Genomic DNA, 24,433 nt, shown 5'->3' with positions numbered 1-24,433 from the left:
GAATTTTTTTTTAAAAAAAAAAAAGTATCTAATGTAACAGCTGTTTTCATCAGATGCCTTGATTGAACTTCATTTTACTTATTGAAGACAGATTGATCCTATTCCATGCCTCACTTTTTTCCTCTTGCTGCACTTTAAACAAAGTCAAAAGAAAAATTCTCCTCGAACCTCCACAATTTACTTGCTGGTAACTTCTCTCGTGCCTAATCTTTGGCTACAAAATATACAAAAAGTGGCTGTGAATAGCACAGTGGCCTCACTATCTGTTCTAGTCCATTAATTGACTGTTACTCTCCATCCCCATAAAATCTTGCTCACAGGCAAAAGCATGTAGAGAGCTACTTCGAAAAAGTAATTCCCCTCCTTGTACCAATCAGAGCAGATTTACACCCTCCACTACGACCCTCAGGAACAGCTGACATATTACACTTTAGTTTGCTTTCTAAAATAACTGAAATAATTATCATTCAAAATAACATACAAGCAGCCACATTTTCTACAGTTTTATTCATGCAGTCCTGGTGTATAACTATACATCTTGATTTTGCTTGTAGTTACATAGTTGGTTTACTTGTCAAGTTTATTACAGTCTTCACAAAACATATTTATAAACACGACTTACTGTATAAGACTAATAATTCCAAACATCGTAAATCACTCTGATTTCTTCCTAAATAGTGCTACTTGAGGAAAGGTCACACTACTCTTTTTAGATATAAATTTGTAAAGGTAAATGAATTAAACATACCTTCCAAAGAAATAAGAATGTTAAAAATACCTTCAAGAATTGGCATGACTCTTCTAGGTCTCAGAAAAATCTATGACTGGCAAAGGCATCTACAATTTGATACCATATTCAATACTTTCATTAAGATCAAAAGAATCTTTAAGAAGAACTGAAACTAAACTTGTACATTGGTCTGAAAGAACAATGATTATCTTGAAGTTTTTAGGTTTTGTTTTGTTTTTCCAGAAAATGCACTACCTTCTAAAAAGATCGCAGCTATAGGCTAAGTATTGCTATCTACAGAAAAAAATGCTGAAACTAAAAGCATGCAACACTGATACCAAATTTTAGCAGACGACATTTTTAATTGGAAACTGACTCAAAGAATAGTACAAAACAGTTTCTTCTCCCTAAAGGGATTTTCAGATGCAGGCACTGGAATAATAAGGGGATCTTCTCCAACATGAGCATCACAATATGCCAATAAATCTGCTGCAGCTTTGGATACCTAATAGAAGAGAAGAGAGAAACTACTGTAACACTTAATTTTGAACCAATCTGCATTGCATAGATATTCTTCATATGACATATGATATTGGAGGCTGTCATCAAATAGGAGTAGATTGGTTTATCCTTGAAATTACTAGAGACAACAACTCTGCATTTGTTCTTGCTAGGCCTAGTAATCACTATATACATTTTTATCTAAGACAGTGACATGAGATGGTATCAATCATGTTCAGCTATTCCTCTCCATCAGAAAGAAGGTAAGGAGCATATACTCATCAAAACATGTATCTGCTAATGGCCCATAAGCAATAGGGATTCTCCTTGAAGCGTTTCTGTAGAGGCCATCTGCTTCGCCTCTTATTCCCAGTCATTGGTTATAAAGTTTTCCACAAAAACTTCCTCTACCCTTTGCTCCTCTGGATGCAAATTAGACAAATAAAAAGTTCTTTAGGCACATGACAATGAGATTAAAAAGAAAACCAGGAGCAAAACTTGACCATCATTTAAGCTAAATATTGATCTTTTCAATGGAGTCAGACTTAAATCTTCTGCTTAGTAAGTTATTATAAGTAGCACTTTATTCGCAGCCTTACTTTAAACTTGAGCAGTTAGTATCTTAATATTTTTATGTTAATATTGTTATACTTCTAAAATGAACAATTCTGAAGTCTCCAAATTCAGAATGTTGGTTTATACTTACTGAAAAGTCCTACAGAAATGTAACAGTGTGTTGGTATACAAGATGTTTTGCATGAAATGAAAAATGAAATATTAAGCCATTTCAGCTGTAGTTGAAAGCTTGTAACCTTTGCAGCTTTGTGCCATAGGAATATTGGTGACATGAGGTGACTGTGACTCATGTATTTTTTTAAGAACTTAGAATGTACATATGAAACATTTTTGTTCTGTTCAGGTAGCAAGATATTTACAACTATCTGTATCTCTTTGCTTCAATTATTGTGTCTTCAATACTATGATAATTCAGAAAATGAAATATGAAGTCTACAAAAACACCTTTTCTCTGGGCACCATGACAGCTTCTCCTGAGTCAAACACTGAAGTCAGTATGTTTGCACAACTATCATGAAGAGGAAAAACAAATTTGATTTCTGGTATTTTTCTAGCAGGTGTGTCATCAGTGTTAGCTTTAGCTTTCCCACACCCTGCTTGCTCTGGCAGAAGTCCAGTCTGTAGTAGTCTCCAGATTAGACCTATGAAGTCAATGGCTGTTGGATCAGGATTCACATGAAATTTAAATTAACTTCTGCAAGAAAGTGACTTTTTATTGTTTAAATATTCACTAAAACATGCCTTTGTAGAATGCTTACACTCACAAAGTACCCACGGTTGACATCCCAGTATAGACTATCCTCCTCAGAGGAAGCAAGGATGTTCAGGTTACTTAAAATTAGTTTACTTTTGCACTGGCCTGTAAGACAAATGAGTGGGCAGAGGCACTAAGTGTGAACATCGCTGGGCCAATGCAAAGCAGAAGACAGAGCATCAAACTGAGCAAATCAGCAGAGATATTCAGAAGGACCAGCACTTCTCAAAAGAGAAGCAGGTCAAAAAAATGTGTGGAAAATAATGGACTTCAAAGTACAAAGAAAGGACTGTAGTTGTTTTCAGACATACTTCAAGTAGCTACTTGCTAAGCAATGACAAAAGAATGAGGCTCTGGGTGTGAGGGCACTATCTAGTATAGAGGGGTAGAACTGTAATGAACAAGCAGAAAACGTAGGAATCCTATCATATTCCCAGTTTTCATTTACATTTACCTGTGAATTTTTAAAAAGCAGATTCTCCAAAGAAAGGCACAATGTAAAGAATTATTAAATTCCTATCAAGCCCAAAAAAGATGGCAAGACAGAAAATATACTTTTCTTTGCTAATGATGTATGCTGTACCTCAGCAAAGTATAGACTAGGACAGAATGCACCCACTGAACAGGAGCATGTTTCCAGTAATGTAAGGAGGAATGTACCACCACAGCATTTTGGAGAAGTATTTTCAATTAATGACAATCACCAGTACATTAATAATTATTTAACATACATATTTTAGCTTTTCTATTGCCCTTCCAGCTCAGCTGCATGTCTCAAACTAAGGCAGCTCTATCCTCTAATTAATTTACTAGCTGGTCCTGAACTCTTGCATTCAAACAGAGCAAGTCAAACTCAGCGCCACAGGTGCCCACAAAAATCTCAGTGACATTTTCAGTGCTATGTCATAACAAACGTTACTGCCATAGAACCTAGCAGAAAGCTAGTCTAATTCTCTGGGTCCCAGAGTCAAGGTTTATTAAAGATGTCTGGCACATTTCATCTTCAATTATTAAGCTAACAAGTAAGGTATTTTATTAATTAAACCAACAATCTTTTTAAGTAGACTGACCCTACAGGAGCAGAGAACCAACACTGGACTTGAACAGATCGACCTTCCCATAATTAACTTGTTTGTTCCACATTTGACTAAGCAACATCAGCCCAAGTATATTGCTTTTTGTTCAATGGAAGAGAAGTACAATTTCAATCATCATGCTTAGAAGGGATGAACCCAGTAATATCACTTTCTAACTGTTTCTCTACATATTACTGTGCTTTGACATCATATAACAATAAAAAGGATTTTCACTAGCAGAAGCACAATATAAATTTCTATATCTAACTTGTCCTCTAACGCTGGAATGCCATGAAGCAGAGCAAGCACTTTCTTCAATATCATAGTGTTTAAATCATGAATTAGTTTGCTTTTAGAGAAACCATAGTATGATTTAGTAGAAAACAAAACTATAACAAGGAACTGAGGAACATTATTACATCTCAGCACATTGTCACAAACTAAACCGTACTAGGCCATGTATTTTCATCCTTTAAAAAAATAAAAGATTTGGGGAGAAGAAATCCTCCCATTGGGATTACAGTAGTTATAAAAGTGAATTATGGCCATTTCTTTGCTAAAAGTGCAACATCTCCAACTTGCACAGTGGAATGAATAATGACCACTCACTAAGGGGAGTTATGTTAGCTGATCACATTCCAGGTGCAATGAAAACATTGGTTGTGAGCAGGGTGGGCTAAGTCAGAACTGTGGCCAAAAAAAGGGCGAAATACAAGGTTGCTTTCAGCAATTTTCCTGCTCCGTGTTAGTATTCAGAACAACAGTGGCTGACAATCTCTGCACAGAGTGTCACATTATGGCTACAGCAGAGCCGCCTGCTTCAGCATATGCCAGCAGGCAGAGGTTGCCTAATGGCCAATGTTGTGGTTTGTTCCTATAAAAATAACTTGCTGATTATCCTATTTGTGCCATGGAGGAAGTTAAATGAAGGCCACTCTATCATAGCTTTTACTCACCTTTAGATTTTTTTGTAGCTGAATGCTGCTGTACAGTTTCACAATAGCTTTTATTAATAATTAAAATAAGCACACGTGATTTGAATATTCAAATGAAGCTAACGCATCATTTCAGCTCTCCTATGCAGTACAGCTTGGTCTGCAAATTCAAAGTAATTTATACATCTTGCAGAAGTGGCTAAAGAAAAAAATCAGACTCCAGTTTGACTGATGAATTCTAGCAGAAAGTTACTTTTTTTTTAAATCTTCTGAAGTGCATAGATAGAGGGAATGCAGTATAAAGGTATCATCTCACATTTTACACAATTATTCTGTGTAGTGAAAAATACATCTGGTTGTCAAATTATGAAAAAAAAAAAAGCTAAAAAAAGCAAAACAAGAAACAACACCACCACAAACAACAAACAAACAAAACACTCAACCCTGATGCTTAAAAGAAATAGTCTCAGGACGACTCTGGAATTTTACCATTTTATTTCAGAATAACAGAGGTGATAAAAACAGCCAAAGCTGGAACATAATCCTGTTAGCTGCACTAATAATTATAAGCTTCAATGACAGAGCAAAATGCTGCAATTACTATGTCATCTGTCTTGTCATGGATTGTGACTAATTACCATCCTTGCTACGACACCCCCTCCGCTTATCCTTTACATCTAAAACAAAGAGATTCACACACATTTATTGGCAATCCCACTGCTTATCTCCCAACACTATTCAGACCCACTTAGGAATATTTCCTATCTTCTTAAGAAAAAAGAAAATGGAATAATAACTGATACACTAAGATTCTTACATGTCAGAGAACTCCTCCTTTTCTGCTTGCAAAGAGAAGATTAAATAGTGCTTTATTCTGAGGACAATTATGATAAAGCACCAATATTATCTTTGCTTTCTTGACGTTGCTGCTAGCATCTTTGGAAGACACTACTAGTTATGAGGCCACTGTTTGTCTGATTTCATTTGATGTTTCCTAGCTTGGAATCTGCACCTCCTGCTTTCTACTTACTGCTGCTCCTTTTGAGAGGAAGTAAGGCAGGTTCAATTTACGATTCTTCTGGGATTCTTACCGTTTACAAAAACCCACCACAGTAATACTTCTGACAAACAACCAATACACCAATAACTTTGTCCTCTCCTTTTATGCTGCCCTGTTTGTTTCACACTGCAACAGTGAGTTGTCTTTGTGGATCCTCAACACTGCACTGCTTGCTGTTCCCATTGGTTATCAGGCTTGATTTTTAAATCAGTTGAAAAATTCAGAAGGCAGTGGGGAATGGATAACTATCAACATCTTGCAAACCAGAAGATTTTAACTGAGCATACCCAGCTCTTGCTGGTTACAGCAGCCACCGTGCCTGGAAAATTAAGTGCCTCTGTAGTAGAAAAATTAGCTGCAACTTCTGATTTCCCTAGTCAATAATGCAGATACATTTTAATGCTAGCAATGTGGTCTTGTCTATTACGGGAATAACCACTTGGCTATAGCTACTTCCAAAACAGTGTTTAATTAAATTATTTGAAAAATACTGATCTTTTGTTACATGTCTAAATACTTTAAGCAGAAAAAAGGAAGTAAAGTTATTTCTCTGCCTTTACAGTTATGATCTGAGAATTCAAAATCTTGGAAAGTCTGTCGGTAAAATTTGGCTATACTAAAATACACAATTAACTGTTTCAAGATTAAAAGGTAAAGCGGATCTTGAGGGAATAAAAAGCCAACCAACCTCTTCCTATAATCCCTCATACACTTATTCAAATAAATTCTAGAAATCAAGACCTAAACATTTTGCAAATTGTATTTATTATACATTGGTATAGAAATGCTCAGAACACTGAAACGCATTAGATTTTCTTTGGTGCCTTTTTGTTTCCAAGCTGTTTTGGAAGGTGAAATAATTGTACTTTCTAGCTATCTGGTTTTTTAGGTCTGCCACACTTGCTAACAACTGCGTTCTTTTTAATTAAACTAACTGTAAAAATAACCTACATCTTTCTTACACATGTAATTAAGAAGGTTATACATCTAACTAACAAAGCTATCTGCAAAACTGAGCTAATGATGTGGTATGCAAAGTTACCACTGATTATATAAAAGCAAGTTGAAGACAATGTACTAAGTATAAACAGTTTCAAATTCCAATAAACTGGGTCATATTTTTCCAACCCTTTTCTCTGCTACACACACACACACACACACACACACACACACACACACGTTCTTTCTTGCCAGTTCTGTTGTTCATGCAGCTGCAATGTGACCTGAACTAACCCCACTGAATTCTGAAAAGGCAGGTCTTCCCTTACTGTAGGAAACAGAAATACCTGTCCCTGCAAACAGGCATCTATTAAGTGATGAATTTCTCACGACACTATACGACAAGATAGAAACTATAACTTTGCAAATTCAATGGTCTTACAAAACATTGCTAAAAACTGCAACAAAAATGCAACTGAAATTTCTATTTTCATAGAAGCAAGATTAACTACTCATGTCAATTACACTAATATTTCTGAATTACAAATACCATCTAATTAGTGAGTTTATGATCTGATACTATTTTAAAATTGTAATTCTATACTGTTGCCCCCATGCTGACTACATGCAGAATGTCAAAAACAGGATGGATGGACAGACTGAGTTCAGACTACATGCAGAATTTAATGTACAATAATTCTAAACTGTCTTACTGAGTTTGTAACCTCGGTTACAAACACTTACAGTTTGTAACAACTCAATTACAGTTGTTTGAAGAAAAACTGATTATTTAAAAGCATTCCTTTCTCTAGTCTTTCCATCTTTAAACTCTTCTTCCTTGTAGAGGCTGGATTGTTCATCCAAGTCATTATTCACTATTTTCAGAATCACAGAGAGAAGCATAGCGAGAGAGCACAAAAGAGCTGAGCATTGCTTTCCTGAAACTTTCTATGACATTACTAGTTTTTAGGTGCTTGATTTATCCACAAAATTTTAGCCTAGTCGAAGGCAGAACGACAGGGAAGAATGACAGGCTTTTCTGGTTAAAAATGTTGAGAACCTCTGTTTAATAGTGCCTTTAGTTAAAATATTTAACCGACATACATTTAGAGGCATGATAAAACCAAATCCTCACATACGACTGGTAATCAAGTGTGAAGAATCACAAATGAACATCGCAATCATACATATTTTTTGTGCAATGATGTCTGTGCTGAAACTAAACAATTCAAAGCAATTCAGCTTGTCTCATCATTATTCAGAAGTATTGCAATATCTTAAAATATTTATTCCAGTTCCTAAAGAAAAAGAACAAAGAAACCTGAGCTGTACTTATATTGAGCTACAGGTAACAAAGAAGAGCACCTGTGCATCTGCCAGCTGATTTTAAATATTTTACAAAATACCACTTTCGACAAACATAAAAGGCACTCATACAGAAGCAGACTAGTAGCCAGTCTTTGGAAATTGCTTCACTAGAATGAAGTACGTAACTACTTCACAGCACTGAACATTGTTTTATAGCTCAACACAGATTTTTTTATTTCAACCAATTGAGTTTTTCTGCAAAATTAAAGGAAGGCTGTACCACAAACTAGTGAGTGAATTCAAAATGCCAACAATACGTCTAAGTTTACCTTCATCCTATCCATGTATGCTTCCATTTTTAATTGCTCCACAGCTTTCCTGGCTTGAGATATATTGGTTGTACTGTTCGACACCAGTTCCTTCATTTTGTTTTCCCTAGAAGAGACAAAGTTGAGACAATTTAAAAGCACAGATAGCAAATACAGCAGTCAGTGAGAGGACAGTTATCTAAAATCTAACCAACCCTCACTCATCACATTGCCACTGCCAAGCTGTATGTCCCAAATAGAAACCAGACATAATTTATTTGTGTTCTCTTGTTCAATAGCACCTTATTGCATTACATATTTGCATCCTCCACTGCCAGTATTCAATCTGAATTCTGCAAACAACACACAAATGCAGAGTACACAGCCATTATTTCAGTGTAGAAATGGTTGCCCTGGTTCAGATTGCCAAAGCAGAACAGCTGTTCATAAACAGACCTTGCAGCCATTATGCAGTTTGGCTCCATACCCCAATTACACCTACTAACGTGAAAACAAGTTCAGAAGTGGAAATGAATGCCACACTATTCTCACCAGGCATCAGAAAGAGAGAAACTTTAAGACAGAGAACTAGGCAAAATTCTGACTACAGATTTAAGGAGTTTAAAAATGAAGTAAAAAATTAAGAAGAAATAGTGCAGTGGTTTCTAGCTTTTTACTTCCACATCCCCAATGAAGTCTAAAGATGACTAAAAACCAGTACAGTATGCTATATGATATAGGAATGCATTATTTTTAAGGGATCTGCAGCTCTCAGGAAGGGACATCTAACTAAGGTGTGTCAGTGTTTGGATTTCTTGTGCTGCTGCTTGAGGTCTCGAGGGTAAGTCAACTTGTTATCACATGGTACTCAGCATTGTTACCCAATTAGTCAAGATGATTTATTGGAACCTTGAATAAACTTACAAAATATATGCCCTATGTGTTAGGAGACATTGCACACGTTAGGAGACGTTGCGCTGACACCACACTTGTGCTGATCCAGCACAAGCCACAGTTACTATTTTGAAGTCATTGGAAGTTAGGCCAAGCCCACATGGAAAGAAAGGTAAGATCAGATACAGATGATTTAGACAGGTCCTGGACTACTTATACTACCAAGACAAGGCACTGAGGTTTCTATGAGCCAAAACACTCGCCTGTGGTCCTGTATGCATGGTATTCCACAAGTGACACCCGAAGCAAGGTTAGTCTTGTGCCATGCATCAGAAATCAATACAAAGTTAGGCAACGCAAAAGACAGAGAAGCAGATGGAATACAGGAGAAAACACACAAAACGTGGCATTTTGTATTGCTGTCAAAAGAGTTTTAAGCTTAGGTCTTTCAAAATTAATACTTCCAGCTTATTTCTGCACAAGAAATGAGCACCTAGAACTGCACACATTTCCCTTCCTGAACCTCAATAACTTACCTGATCCAGTCACTGGGGTGTAAGATACAAGCAGGAAATCAAGCAGGACACAGGAAATGCTCTTCTAAAAAAAATTTATATACAATGTCTTAAGCATGTGAGAGTCAATAGAATATATAATGCAGAGCACAAACAGAATGGAGGAATAACTTTTTAACGGTTTTGATTTCGCAAAAAACAGATGTTTCTTCTCCTTTCTAAAACTGGCAACCTGTGCCGTAAAATGGGATGGCGGAATACAAATACAACGGTGAACATGCTCAAGACTAATTTGAAAAAGCAGAACAATCTTTTTCAGAACTTGTGTAAGTCTAGGCAGAGGAAATGCTAACTTAAAATAGATTAATTGGGCCAAATAAAACAAGAGCTTTAATACATGCTACGATAAAGACCAGGTTTTCTGTACACAAGTGTGTCATTTTAATAGAATACAAGTTTCACTCTGGTGTGCACTCTGATGAACTAAAATTGTGTCAGAACACAGTAGCTTTTTTTTTTTTTGGTCTTGGGTCTCTGTTTACAATCTTTTAACTCGTATTCCTCACAAGGCACAGGGTTAAATACATGTGGAAGAACTGGTTTTGCATAAAATGTCATGTACAGTACAGAACTGCACAACTAACCAACAGCCTCCAAACAATTTTCATATCTGTTTTGACTTGCAGTGGACAAGCGATATTCACAAGAGCAGGAGGTTCTGAATTACAGGTCAACTCTGGACTTTTTGTTCAACTCCATACCCTAGCTTTTAAGTCTTAACGTATTCATAAAGCTAAGAATAAACACATTTATCTTTGTTCACAAAATTATATCCCCACAAGTATGAAACATTTAAATTTTGTTATCATCTCACAGCTAGACTACTAATGACCACACGGTCAAAAAAGCCAAGCTAAATGAAGTCACGGAGCCATTTCTACATTTGCCACAGCCCAACTCCAGAGGCAAATTAGAAATTTAATTTTGAATAATACAGATAAACTGAATTAAGCAACTGAAACTGCATGAATAGGCCAGAGAACTCCAGATCTCCCAAGCTTTTCTGGCTGTTCATTCCCTTAAACTGTAAAAGTTTAGAGCCAGACAATTTGAACCATCACTCCCTGCACTGAAGTTGGTGAGAACACTGTTTCTAGTACATCCAGCTAGCTGAAACTGTAATGGAATTTTGAAAAGGCCATTAGGCACGAAAATGCTTTAAAAAATCCAAACCATGTTTCCAAAACAATGCCACAAACAGAATATGTTCTTAGTTATATTCTGAAACAGGAAATGGGTCAATTTTAAAAAGAAATTATGTATTTTCTCTGATAAACTATTTCATAATATCAGAAAACAATCAGAATAAGAGGCTTCATTTTAAAAAGAACTTTAAAATAGAAAAAAGAAGTCTAGCACTATGTGGTTCAGCCACTGGAGAAAATTTCCACTTATCCCAAGTAAGAGGTTTGTTTATACTCTGAAGCACAAACATTTGTTCTGTTCCAAATTCTGCTCCTACCCTGGCCTTTACATGCACTTAAAAATTTAACCACCGTATTTCTGGAAGTGCTTAGCATCCATTTACGTATCTTTTTTTTTTTTTTTTTTTTGTCATACAGACAGTTCTGATTCCAGAACTTGATAAGATGGATTTCTCCTGTTTCATATTTCACTTACCAAACTACATATACCTCTGCCTTCTCTCACTCTCTGCAAATAGAGTACGTATTTGCACATCAGATAAGGCTCTATTATATATTAAGTGATGTTGACAATGAGAACTTTACTCATTTTCAAAACAGTCTGCAATGAACTGGTCCTCTTTGCAAACACAGTTTTGACCGAGAACTGGTTCCATTCTCCTTAGAACCTGTGTTATTCTTTAATAACCTTAAGCTTAATATTCCTTAAGGAAATAATATTGTGACTTAGAAATAAAGCTCTGGAGATAAAAAAAAAAATAACAACAAGAGAGTATGTTACACACCCTCTCCCTGAACAACCGTCCCCTGGAATGTGAGAAAGCCTCCTCCTTTAAACACCCTCTCTCAGTGTTTCCTTGGAGGCTGCAGCCTGACAAATGGCTCTGACCCTCCCTCCTAAGACAGCTCCTTTTGAACAGTCAAGTATTCTTGAGACCTTTAGACCCCAGGGAAGGCACAGTTAGCTTTGTATTGTATCTGGGGGGCAGCCTACAGGATCATGGAATCATAGAAAATTTGGGTTGGAAGGAACCTTTAAAAATCACCTAGTTCAACGCCCCTGCCATGAGCAGGGACATCTTCAACTAGATCAGGTTACTCAGAGCCCCATCCAGCCTGGCCTTGAATGTCTCCAGGGATGAGGCATCCACCACCACTCTGGGAAACCTGGGTCAGTGTTTCACCATCCTCATTGTAAAAAAATTCTTCCTCATGTCTAGCCTGAATCCTCCCTCCTTTAGTTTAAAACCATCACCCCATGTCCTATCGCAATAGGTCCTGCTAAAAGGTCCATTCCCATCTTTCTTACAGGCCCTTTTTAAGTACCGAAAGGCCACAATAAGGTCTCCTTGGACCCTTCTCTTCTCCAGGCTGAACAATCCCAACTCTCTCAGCCTGTCCTCAAAGGATAGCTGTTCCAGTCCTCTGATCAGTTTCGTGGCCTCCTGTGGCCCCTCTGCAACAGGTCCATGTCTTTCCTGTACTGAGAGCTTCAGAGCTGGATGCAGGGCTCTAGGTGGCGTCTCACCAGAGCAGAGCAGAGGGGCAGAATCACCTGCCTCAATCTGCTGGCTGTGCTGCTTTTGATGCTCAAAAGGAATAACTTCTCCATATCTTTTAAATTACCCAAAGAGCCTTGACCAGAAATTACTCAGCTGGGTTTGCTGATGTTCATTCCTAGTTGTTTTTCCAGCAGCCCCCTATTAAGTTAGATCAATACAGATGTACACAGGTCTGGATAATCACTGTAGTTACAGTAGTTACGTTAGTGATCAGACTACGTGCAGCCTAAAGGTTACTGACACATGCCAGCAGACCTAGATTACAGTGGAGCTCATCTGTGCAGTGTATATTTATGCAGTGCACCGAGTTCATTAATCTAGTCTCTGTGACTCTTTTCTTTAAGGGGAATGATGATTGCATTAACAAAAAATAGTGGCAGCAGCTACAGAGCCTTTTTCAGCCAAGTAGTTTCTGCTGACTGGCACACCTCTTTTCTTAGAACATTGCTCCTGAAAACTGTGTAATGACAGCCCCCAGCCAGCTGAATTTTCAGGGGTTTGGGGATTTTTACCTCACAAGAATGTCATCCTATTTCTGGGTGCAGTTAATTCATTTCTGCCAAAGATCTTAATCTCCAGGGCCCATAAAAATCCTCATGAAGAGCAACTTTTCTTTATTTGTTTTTAGAATAGATTAGATTGTACCCAACAGTACTTCAAAGGCCAACTTATGATAACCCAGGAAGTTGCATAAATATTTACAGGTACAGCCTGACCTTGCATAGAGTACAACCTACATTTACCCAACTTCATAAATATGTTAGTAAAGTGCAGAAAATGTCTCAAAATTTGAGTAACATTGAAGCAAAATATAATTTTCAAGCCAGTATGAACTTCTACAAGCAACAGGGATGAAAAGCTGGACTGCAGTTTTCCCCCCTGCACTTCCAAGTACAACCTTGAAACATCATGCCAACAGAGTGACCTGTAGAATTCAATCTAAAAAGCCCTAAACCCAATTGTTTGGTGCCTTCTATTTTCTTTTAGCAACCTAAAGCAATGGACCTGAAATTACTAGACTAAAGAACCCAGGATTCACAACTCTGAAGCACACCTTCGCTATAAGCTCTGTACTTCTTGGACCATGGAGCTCAACAGGAAAGTTAATCTAATCATGCAACCAAGTTCCAGTGATACTAATGGGAGTCATCCATGAATAACCACCTACAAATCACTTTCTGAAGTGCAAAAAGATCCCCACATTTCATTATCCACTTGCAAACATTCCAGGAATATAAACAGCAAAATTTACAGCCTTGTTGCTGCTTGATGCCAAACTGGCATATCAAAGGGATTTCAGGGGAATGGAAAAAAAAAAAAAAAAAAGGAGTTCTATGGTTGCTGTTTAGGTAATTGAAACTTAAAACACCCCTGCTATATGAGCTAGTGTCACTGTCCACACAACACTGGTAATTTCCCCTTCATCTGCAGGGCATGGAAGGGAAAAGAACGACTGCCCCTGCTATCTCAGTTCTTACTCCAAGATTTACTGCATCCAACGTAGCTCTGCAAACAGAGAGTGAAGCTAAGGAATCTTTTTGCTTTCTCTACCCCTAACAGAAAATTACTGCATTTTATACTCCATCCACTTAGGAGAAGCTTAGTAGTATGAGCAGATAAAATTAGAGGCACGGCTACTGCTCATGATAAGGAGAGCGTATCATTTTAAGTCCATAAATACGGTGATTTAAACAATAACTGCTATCATGTAACTGCAAAACAGCTAAACTTCAATATCGCCATTTTTGTCAACATAGGTACGATACCCAGTCCAACCATCAAGTTCCAAAAATTCTTGCCCAAAGATTTTATCCAAAATATCAGCTTACTTCTCAACGTTAAAAAATTTAAGAAAACAGTGGCAGAACCCGTGTGACATTTCACAAGGACAATCTTTTTAAGCAATATATTTGTCATCAGCATACTGGTTATGTGCACATATGGTCCAGCAAATCATCAGAGAAAAGTCTAGAAAGTCTAATACAGAAATACGAGACCTACCGACTATTGTACCTCTTTGGCTAACTTTAAAAGACACTTGTGACTTTAAAAAAAAATCTATGGGGAAGTTTGATTATTCCCCTTAAATCTTGTTTAAAATGTATTTGAATGGAATTGTGACATACAAAGTAGAGGAAACGCCTCCAAGAAGCCTGGTATTTTATCACCTGCAGGACAGAAACATTTTTCAAGTTGTGACTCCGAGTTTTTTGTCTCAGTGCGCTCCCTTAATCGTTTTGCTGTACAGCAGTTTACAGCACCGCACATTAATAATTACCGCCAGCAGCAGCTGGGCAGTTAAGATTTATTCCTCCAGCAGCGCGAACCAGTCAGCAGGAAAAGCAGCCACTTTCTTGCATCTTCACACCAGCCAGCCGAAGGGAGATGCACAGGCGCGCTGGGCAGAGACCCCAGACCACTTTCCGCCTGAAGAGAAAGCAGGTTTTTCGGAGAAGGACGATCCCCGCCGAAGACATTAACGGCGAACCCCAAAGCCCGAACCTGACTTTTGCGGGCAACCGGGTAACTCCACAACGCGCGGCTGAAGCTGCCGGCGGCTGAAGGCGCCGTTGTTTACCGAAAGCGACGGGACCAACCGGGCTGCCGGTCGGCGCAGCCCGTCGCGCCCCGGGCGGGCGGAGGCAGCCCCTGATTTCCCAGTGCACTAGAGCCGGCGCAGCGACGGCGAAACCCCCGCGCGGAACCGCTACTACCGGCCAGGGCCGCCCCACCTTCCGCTTTGCGCCCCCGACCGCCGGTTCAACCGCCCCCATCCCGCCTCGGCCCACGCACCACCTCCTCCAGCCTCCCGCGCAGCGGCGGGGTCCCGTCCGGCGCCGCCGGGACACTCACCGTGCGAGGGCGGCGGCAGGCAGGCACACAGGCTGCTGGCAGCCCGGCTCGGCGCCTGGCGGCGGCACATGGCGTGGCCAGGCGCTGACGGGCGGGGCGAAGCGGACGCAGCCAAGGGCCGCCACCGCCCTCGCGCCTCCCGCGGCGCGCGCTCGGCCACCGGCCCTCCTCGCGCGGCGGACGTTAACGGCCGGCGCTGTGAGCCGCCTGCAGAGCACAGGGCAGGAAGCTGGCCCTGGCCGTGAGGGCAGCTTGAGGCGCAGGCACAGCCCCGCAGCGTCCTGTCCCGCCTTACAGCTTCACCCTCCTCCAGCCCGGAAAGCGGCACCTGCCAACAGCGTCCCGGCCCGCGGTCTCCGCCGTTTTACTGCTGCGGCTTCCTCCGTCCCCGATTCCTGCAGACGCCAGACACCAGACAATCATCCTGGCCTTTCTAATACATCGAAGGGGCAAAGCCTGTACGACACAGGTGTTTTAAGGTAAGAGCCCATAGTGTCTGTCCGTGCCTTGCACCGAACAAAAATAGGATGAAGCGGGGAATGAAAAAAGAAAAAAAGCCCTCTGTGGAACAGGAGCCACTCTGGAAAAGGGACCACCAAGACTCACCTTGTCAAGGCTATTACATCAGAATAAAACGATATATCGATTTGTATATACTTCTCCATTACCAATTTGAGAATGCATTATGAGAAGTTAAACTGCCAATTAACATTTTTAACTGATAAAATTGTTTGCTCCAATAATTAACACGTTGGCAGGATACCATCACCACAGTCTCATTTCTTTTGTTTCCCAAGAAGGTGGTCTGTGGAGAGATATACACTTGTCACCCTTTTCTCTTACCCCACTATCAGAATTTTTTCACATTCAGTCTTAGCGGAAGCATTTCCAAGTCACAGAAGAGCCCCATTTTTAAAGGTGCTTTGAAGCAATGGCTGCCTCTTCAAAGACTGACTCGATGGCTTTCAGGGTGCTGGTTTGGGAGAAGAAGATGCAGCAGGAAGAGGGGAAACATTACTGAATATAAATAGGGAAGTTCATAAACTTACCTTAACTGGAGTTCCGAAAACTGATCTGAAACTTATCTGGCCCATGGTGCTACTGTTTCATCCACATTTAATTGCATCGTCATTGTATTATACAAAAGGCTCTACCAAAGAACTTACGTGCTATTGGCAAAGAGCACTTGCTAGATGGCTCAAATGATTAGACAGTTGTCACTGATCGGAACAGTGTTTTTACCACTGGATTCTAACAATTTTATTCTTTAAGCCAGAATATAAAGGAGGAAAATGGCTGCATTAAAATATATTTTCATCATGTATAGACGTGTTTTCATCTGCAAACTCATGTGATCCACCACAGCCAGGAGTCTCCTACCAGGATTCGCCTATAGGCTTTGAATACAATACCTGTAGCAGCTAGCACTAATTTCTGCTCCTTGAATCGATGTGAACAAGCCCCAGTGCAGCTTATGTGATCCTTATTCAATTGCATTAAAGAATTTTGTTTGTTTTGTGGTTTTTTGTTGTTGTTTTTGTTTGTTTTGTTTTGTTTTTCCCTAGGAATGCTAGCTCAAAGCTGGAAACGGTGAGCAAGCTTATGTTTTTACTCAACTACATTCTGCTGGGTAGCCCAGGGTATTGCAAGAGTCTAATCAGACTAGTGACATATAGTTCTTAATCTTCTTTCAACAGTGGCCTGCCCAAATTGTGAAATACACAGCACACCCTATTACAGAAATCCAGATGCAAAATTAGTGACTTTATGACCCCACTGCAGAGCAGTAATGGCAAGCAAATCGCTACACAGAGGTCACTCATCCGTAGTTTGTAACTTTCTACAGTAGTAAAGAAAACAGTGATGTCTGTAGCTCTAGAAGCTTAACTGATGTTCAAGTGGATATTTTTCAAGGCAAGCAGATCTTTCAAACAGTATTTGTTTCACATTTTTGTGATAAGCTAGGAACAGATGGAAGTGTGACTTCCATGTGCACTTTTTTTTTGCACCAAAAAAAAAAAAAAAAAAAAAGCCAATACAGCTTTGAACAAAAGGCATGAAGAAAACTAAAAGGCAAACTAAAAGTTTGTTAGTAGCAAACCAGGTGGTATTTTCCATCACTGCTCTGTAGAGTTCTCCACAATATGCATAGTAAATCCTCCAATCATAGTAAATCAAGAAATCCTGAAGGGGAGGGAGGCTCTTGCTCAATATGAAGGACCTCTGTGGTTTAAATGCAAAGAAGATCCTTAAAGTCAATGTTCCATAGTAAAAGCTGAAAGGTGTTTTTCTTTCCCCACAGAAACCATTTTTCCTGCAGAAAGATATATCAGGTTTAATTTGGTTCACAAAGAACAATTCTCTACTGTTTTACTTTTGTTTCTCGTGTTCATTGTCATAGGTTTGTCTAAACAGTGGATCTCTAAACCAGAGATCCACTTTTTCAGAAATGGTTCGGAGTCTCTCATTTCCCCACCACAAGTGAATATTTGGCTATTGCCTACCCTTTGCTTTCTCGCCATGTATCTCCACCATCAAAACATAATGATTTGGGTTTACCACAGAATCCTGTAAGTGGTATCAGATAGACAGGCTGTGCCATACCTCTCCCAAACCCTGGCTTCCATCTGGAAGAGCCTTGCATATTCTGTCAGAAGCCTCCCAGAGATCCCAGTCTCCCAATTTCCACTCAGCACTTTTTTCTTCCTTCCCTCAGAGAACCCTGTGAGGAGCTGTTCCTCTGCCTTTCGTTAGCCCAGTCAGGTTTCAAGAAGAGGCAGCTGGGAGGAAGAGGAATGTGTCTGCTTTGAGAGCCATCACTTCATCCAAATTCTAGCCACACACCCTATAGGAAGGACACATGCACACATCTGCAAAGTGATATGCCCCACTCCAATCTTATACTCCCTCATGCAGTTTGACAGCCACACGATGTAGTCCATAAGCATAACTTCCTCACTTCATAATTGTTAATAAATGATAGACATGAGAACCAGCAGAAATGGATCTGGAGAAAAGTGTGCAAGATACCTAAAAGAAGAGGTATAACTACATCAAAAACATGTTTCTGATAATCTCAAACAATTTGGTACAAAGATCTGTTTATTACCCAACAGTGTGACAGTGTATATACAAAGACAGCATGGAATGTGACATTTACAGGAAACTTCAGTACATCATGCACAGATACTATTGCGGTGTTATTTTAATAGTTCCAGAATGTTAAGCTGAATAAATACACCTTGCTTCAAAAAATCATTTTTACTTTTACATAAAAATATATAATATTGCACTCTTTACAAGGCCAGCAATTTTGCATATTGATTTGTAACAAGTGGAACTCTACTTTATAAAAAAATAAGCCTTTGTGAGCAACACCCCAAACCAGGGAGCACAAAAGGACCCCAAAACCACAATATTTGTATTTTTTCTCTTAAATAAAGCACATCACTTCAACATGAGCCAGGAAGCTTTTCAGTCTGCATTTGGACCTTCCATTAATATTTAGACAGTGAAAAATATGACTAAAGCCATCCCATACAATGCTGCTACAAAATCTGCAGTTTAAAATTCAATTAATACAGTATGTAGCCACTTGTATAATTGAACCAAAGATCAGCCTTTGTGTCATGGACTATGAGAACACTTTTCTTAAGTTTTTCTAGTTTGAAAAGTTCTTCAATAAGAAAGTTGCAAGAATTTCTGAAGGCTGGAATTTTGAAAGGAAGTATAAAGATTTCTTGTGTCTATGTCATCATCACAGATTGACAATTTCATATACAGTGTTTTGAAGGCAGATGAACCTTACACATGAGAAGATGTAGCAGTTCATCTGTATGGCAATAGTGGAACATGTCAATGATGAAAAAGCAAAGCAATTTAAAAGAAAAATGTAACTACATCAGATTTGTGTAGCATTCTTGCTTTACCATTTGCATGACCAGTAGGCACTCATTCATGGTGTCAGGTTTAAAGGTCTTTAAATCCATCAACTGAAATGTTTATTTTTGATCTGGCCTAAGAATTCAAATTCATCAAGCCTTTTACAATGGAGGCTTATTTTTTCCCCTCAAAAAATAGCACCTAGGAATAAATAACATTTGCACAGTGTATCTGTATAAACTCTTCCAAATCATCTGATGCCTATGAACATTGATTATTCAAGCAGTTAGATTCAAACATTTTACAGTGTATTGAACTTCAATGACACTAGAACAGGAGCACATCTGTGCCTTCTTTAACACCTTATTTTTGAGCTCTGGAAGATAAGCTGTGTGTATGTATATAATCTGCCACAGAATTGCAATAGCTAGGTGTTGCAAAGTTAAGGAGTTCGCACTACATTAAAAAATAGAATCAAAACATGTTCTGACTATTGCTTCATGATGCCATGAGGTCTCTACCCATCACTAAGACAAATTTTATTTTTGCCTGTTGTAAAGACTATTATATTAACAGAGAAGATGCCAAAAATTACAAATATAAAGATAAAAGAAATTAAGTTTTTAGCATTACAATACCGTAGGATGGTGCAAAAAGCACCTACTAAGTTCTTTGCTTCTCAAAAAAAGCAATTTTAAGTAGTCTCAGATTTTTAGGTTTTGGGTTGCTTATCCCAGAGCTAACTATACCACGCTCAACTAACCAGATATACATATGCTGACATTTTAATAGATATTTACAAAACTTTATGCTGTCAATATTTTACAACATAAGAGGGAGAATAAGCATTATCAATTTTTTAAATACTTCTGTCCAATAAGTGATTTTAAAAAACCTCAACACTATTATGTTTTTCTATTGCAGCATTTTGACTTGTATGTTAGAGTGTTTATGAGTCACTTTGCTGGTATTGGAGTATATGACCAGAGCTTCCTGGTGACCTGGATATGCTTCAGGTTTGTGCATGCACATATGCAATTTTACAACCACCTTAGACTGTTCTTTAAAAAAAAAAAAAAATTCAGTCATTCTAGAGATATTCAAACTACTTCAAAATCCAGTTAAATAAGAGATTCTATAACCTATTTAGGATTTAAAGTGCATCAGAGACATGAGTTAGCAGCAAAAATAGTCATCACCCAGCTGCATAGCTGCTAAGGAATGAGTAGAACATGGGTAACTTCAAGCGCTGCTGGTCCTTGCGACACCAAGCTATAACATTTCCATCACTATTAGCTGTGAACAAGTGATGACCGTCACAGGAAAATGTAAGGCTGAAAAACAAGACAACAATCTATTTTAACATCAGATTTGGCTATTTAAGATTCTAGAAGACATTTTAAAACCCCTAAGAGTATAGCCAACAAAGAACAGCTCTCAGGAGAGACCCAGTGAGTACATTTATATAGTAAGCTATTTGCATATACCTACTTATTCACTTTTTGTAACAAAACAGGGTGAACTACAGCTTTGTTCCGCATCTCGACATGCCATGCAGTTCCATACTCCTTTCTCTGCAGTGTCAGAGAAAAGGGCAGGATCAGTAGTAGCATCCTACTCTCTCCCTGGGCTGTCCCTTCTACTTCTGCAAGAAAGGCTTTTCAGCAACAAAACTGAGCATCCTGTGAACTTGCTTGGCTGACAAAAGCAGAAACTAAATCTGTCAGATTTCATGGCCCAGCACAGGACTTTTGTTCAGCCAGGCATTTCTTCAGCTCTAACAGTAGCAAAGTCCTTCAGTCATGCCACAGGTAGTGTTACAGAGCATGAAGCTCAGCATCCATTTTCTGTCTCATTTAAGCAGGAAACATTAAATTATTCAATAGCTACTAAATCATTATCAACAAGCTTTGTGAAGTATGCTTCTTAAAGGAGCTAAAAGAAAGACAATAACTACTGTTAGACAATGTTTTTCATTTCTAGAAAATAGGGATTAGTGGTTTGGTTTTTAAATGATATTTCAGAAATGGTCAAAACAAAATTTTTCAGAGTGATGTGTTACTATACTAACATTAAGATGTTAAATTTTGGCATAACTCTAAGGCCTCTGTGCAGACTACTGTACCACTGGGGATATCAAAGACTCAATCCTTTGTGTTCTGAAACTGCTTTGGCATGAGAATAAATCTGGTTATATAAATCCAGGGGACACAGAAAATTACACAAGCACTCCAAAATGCCAGCTTCCAAGCTCCTCTGAGTTTCTTTTACTCCTTTCTCCAATGTTCCCCCCCAGCATAATAAAAAATGGTCAGGGAAAATGCAGTGTTTTCATTTATTTCTAAGGGAAAAAAACCACTGTCTATTTGAATCTGGCAAAGTTAATCTTATCTCATGATTTTTACACAGATTCTGGGGAGAAAAACAAACAAACAAAAAAACTTAACAATGAGAGTAGCTATTGTTTGGTTCTCAAGGGAAACCTGCTAATTTCTATCTGCCAGCAGCAGAACCTAGTTATTACTGTCATTACAAATACAGTACACTTGTGCTCATTTTGCTTTCATGAATAATTACTAGGATTATATTGCTCTTTTTAGCCATGGGTGTTTACCTCCTGTTCTCAAGACAAATCCATGTTAAACACTCAAGGCTCCCCCCCCCCCAAAAAAAGAGAAAAATATATTTGTTGTGTACTTAAGATTTTTACCTTACAATAGGTTTGGCTGACTTGGAAAATGTTATTTCTCGTACTGGCTTCAAGTCCCATGTACTCCACAGTCTGAAAGAAACAGTGATTTTTCTTTGCATTTAATTTTACAAATACTTCAGTGATAAACATAACCTATTTAGCAACTACTAAGATAGGAAACTAAACAACAGCTTGTCCACCTTCTTTAAAGCCAAATATCAGCATGTTGTTTGGCTATATGCTTTCAAACTGTGAGCCTAAGTTATAAAGCATTTTAATAAGTTTCAAATGCTTACCGTACAACTCCATTTTCCAGCCCCCCTGCAATCACATTGACAGACACTCCTTCAGGCTGGTTAGAGAATGCAACAGAACAAATACTTTCCCTGCAGTGCACATGTCCCACGAGATCACCATTAACTGTCCAAAGTCTCAAGTCGCTACCCCCTCCAACTGCAACAGAGCATAGCATGGGAGTATTAAAACATTAATCTAGACTACAGCTAGGTCCATGCAACAGAATCAGTGTTAAAGAATTCAACTTGAAAGATCAAAAGGTTTAAATGACTCAGTGATGTGTGTTGCAATAAACAATAGCCTCTTCCCTCCTTTCGTGACAGAGAATGTGCAAACCACCAAGGCACTGCAGTGATTTAGAAGACATCACTTCATATTTATGCAACATTGTACTTACAAAATGCTATATAAATTTAATTTTCATGACCAATTTTCATATACTAAGAGGGAATTCATACAATCTACTTGAAACAGCTGGTTCTTATACCCTGGCTTGCATTTTAAGCAAAATACTTAAAAGTAGCAAGCACAGTTATTTTACCAGGTTATCTGGAATTATTTGATTCTATCAAAGAACTAATAACACAGCTACTGATTTGTCTTAAAAGGGATTGAAACACACATCCCTTACCAATTAAAGAATATGATCTTTACCAGAAAAATTGTTTTGTGAGCTACAGAAATGGACGAAAGTCTCCATATCGGTTTAAAACCTAACTATTAGGTTTCTGAAAGTACCAGAATGATTTCCTCTTGTCTTTTACTACAATCTGCTGCTATTTTGCCCCTCTCCTCTCCTCCCCTCCTCAAATTTGGAAGAGGATTAGTTTCAGTTCAGCCTGTGGAGGACTATAGTAAAACAAGGTGGCTAAAACATACTTTGGTATATAAGACCTATCTTACTCAAGGCAAAAAGGAAAGAAAACTGGCCCAAACAAAGCAAGAATTGGGTCAATAAGTGTTTTCTAACAACAAGGATATGGAAAGTTAAGCTCTGTTCCTTCTTATTCTGTATCTCATTAGATCAACAGAACAATATTCTGTCATTTAGATAAAGCCAGTTCCTCTCCCAGTCTCAAGTTAACACAATACACACAGGTATCCTTATAGACAGCAAAATGGTGGGAGGACTCTTACTTAGCCCTGCTTTACTAATACACTCTTGTAGCCCACAGTCAATCTTCAAGTCAATGAGCATCCTGATTTATGAAATACTAAAAATTCCACTGCTCGAATACGTCTTAATGCTCTCATCCAGGAACAGTACTCTGTGGGAAACAAAGAGTATACAAAAACCTGCTCTAAAATAAGGTGAGGGAGGATCTATGTTTACTTCTGGGGACATGGAAGCATTTAAAGTGATAGATTGAATAACAAAAATTCTGTTGCTCTGTAATACACTGTAGTCCTCTGAAGAACTGTACCTTTGACAACAAGTCTGTTAAAAATGAAAGCAGCCAACTTCACAGAATAGAGGTCTCCCAGCAATCTCTTGAAATTTCAAGCCTTTTTTTTTAAATAGATCAAGCTGTTAGCTTTATCTCTACATTTTACTCGAACACCTGCCTAATAATTTCTGGAGAAATCTTTGTTACAATGTGGGGAAAAAAAAGTGCTCCTATTTGACCAAATGCATCCTCAGATGATTAACACACAGTCATTAACTAATTTAATAGCAAGTCTCATGATTTATTTGGTCTTCAAGTCAAAACAGCTTTCTTGACTGCTCAATATACCTGAATCACAAACTGTTGCAATATCACCAGTTGTTTCACTAGCTGAAACTGCAGTCACAGGACTCTTGTGTCCAGCCAGACTCTGCACATAGCATAGCCTGAGGAAAATAAAGAGAACACGTGTGAAGTTCAGACTCAAACACAGAAAAGGTTATTTGAGGAAAATATTTAAGAGTTATATTAAGTTCAAACAACATTTTGCATTATGATATTTTAATATTCATTCTAGTATTTCAGCACCCTTCGTGAAAAAAAAAAAAAAACAAACAAAAAACAGTAAGGGTTTGACTTCACATTAAGATACAATGGAACAAATTCAGTTAAATTTAAAAGGGTTAAGATACTTCAAAGTTGTAAAAAAGTTTAAAAGAAAGCCATTGGAAAAAGTTACATATATAGTTGTACCTGTTCAAATCCCATATGATGCAGGTTCCATCTTTGCTGACACTTATCATTATACTGTATGGTTTGCACACAAACAAGCTTGTTATTTCTGCTGTGTGACCATACAGATGGACTTGTGACTCCATTTCTATCTCTGAAGGCTAGAATACAGCAAGATAAAACATGAACTCTCATGAAAAGGAAAGTGAATGCCTTTTTTTCTGAA

The 24,433-nt window shown here is 38.4% G+C and overlaps 2 protein-coding genes and 1 long non-coding RNA gene across 13 annotated transcripts in view; 1 reads left to right on the top strand and 2 right to left on the bottom strand.

The window, feature by feature from the left end:
* Positions 1 to 488: 488 nt before the first annotated feature.
* Positions 489 to 15,344, bottom strand: GNG4 (G protein subunit gamma 4). Of its 5 annotated transcripts, none has more exons than XM_065833371.2 (4): positions 15,217 to 15,337; positions 9,618 to 9,681; positions 8,209 to 8,314; positions 489 to 1,235 (listed from the first exon to the last, which is right to left on the bottom strand). In XM_065833371.2, the coding sequence occupies exons 3-4, from the start codon at positions 8,302 to 8,304 to the stop codon at positions 1,107 to 1,109; spliced, it is 225 nt and encodes a 74-aa protein (XP_065689443.1). In that variant the 5' UTR covers positions 8,305 to 8,314; positions 9,618 to 9,681; positions 15,217 to 15,337; the 3' UTR covers positions 489 to 1,106. The 5 variants fall into 5 exon arrangements, with proteins under 5 accessions (XP_065689443.1, XP_071662378.1, XP_065689444.1 ...); XM_071806277.1 differs by lacking the exon at positions 15,217 to 15,337 and adding an exon at positions 15,157 to 15,177; XM_065833372.2 differs by lacking the exon at positions 15,217 to 15,337 and adding an exon at positions 14,642 to 15,017.
* Positions 15,316 to 16,736, top strand: LOC139827560 (uncharacterized). Its single transcript, XR_011738311.1, has 2 exons — positions 15,316 to 15,695; positions 16,493 to 16,736. It is a non-coding gene; the product is annotated as an uncharacterized lncRNA (long non-coding RNA).
* A 1,564-nt stretch (positions 16,737 to 18,300) lies between these two features.
* Positions 18,301 to 24,433, bottom strand: part of LYST (lysosomal trafficking regulator) — an 86,748-nt gene continuing 80,615 nt past the window's right edge. For all 7 annotated transcript variants that reach the window (XM_071806270.1, XM_071806272.1, XM_071806269.1 and 4 more), the window contains exons 49-53: positions 24,229 to 24,368; positions 23,824 to 23,921; positions 22,087 to 22,243; positions 21,809 to 21,880; positions 18,301 to 20,432 (exon numbers count right to left, since the gene is read on the bottom strand). In XM_071806270.1, the coding sequence (XP_071662371.1) occupies positions 20,294 to 20,432; positions 21,809 to 21,880; positions 22,087 to 22,243; positions 23,824 to 23,921; positions 24,229 to 24,368 (606 nt within the window). In that variant the 3' untranslated portion in view covers positions 18,301 to 20,293. The remainder of the gene's footprint in view (positions 20,433 to 21,808; positions 21,881 to 22,086; positions 22,244 to 23,823; positions 23,922 to 24,228; positions 24,369 to 24,433) is intronic.

Source organism: Patagioenas fasciata, chromosome 3 (assembly GCF_037038585.1).
Source record: "Patagioenas fasciata isolate bPatFas1 chromosome 3, bPatFas1.hap1, whole genome shotgun sequence".
NCBI lineage: Eukaryota > Metazoa > Chordata > Aves > Columbiformes > Columbidae > Patagioenas > Patagioenas fasciata.
This window is presented reverse-complemented; position numbering and strand designations above follow the sequence as displayed.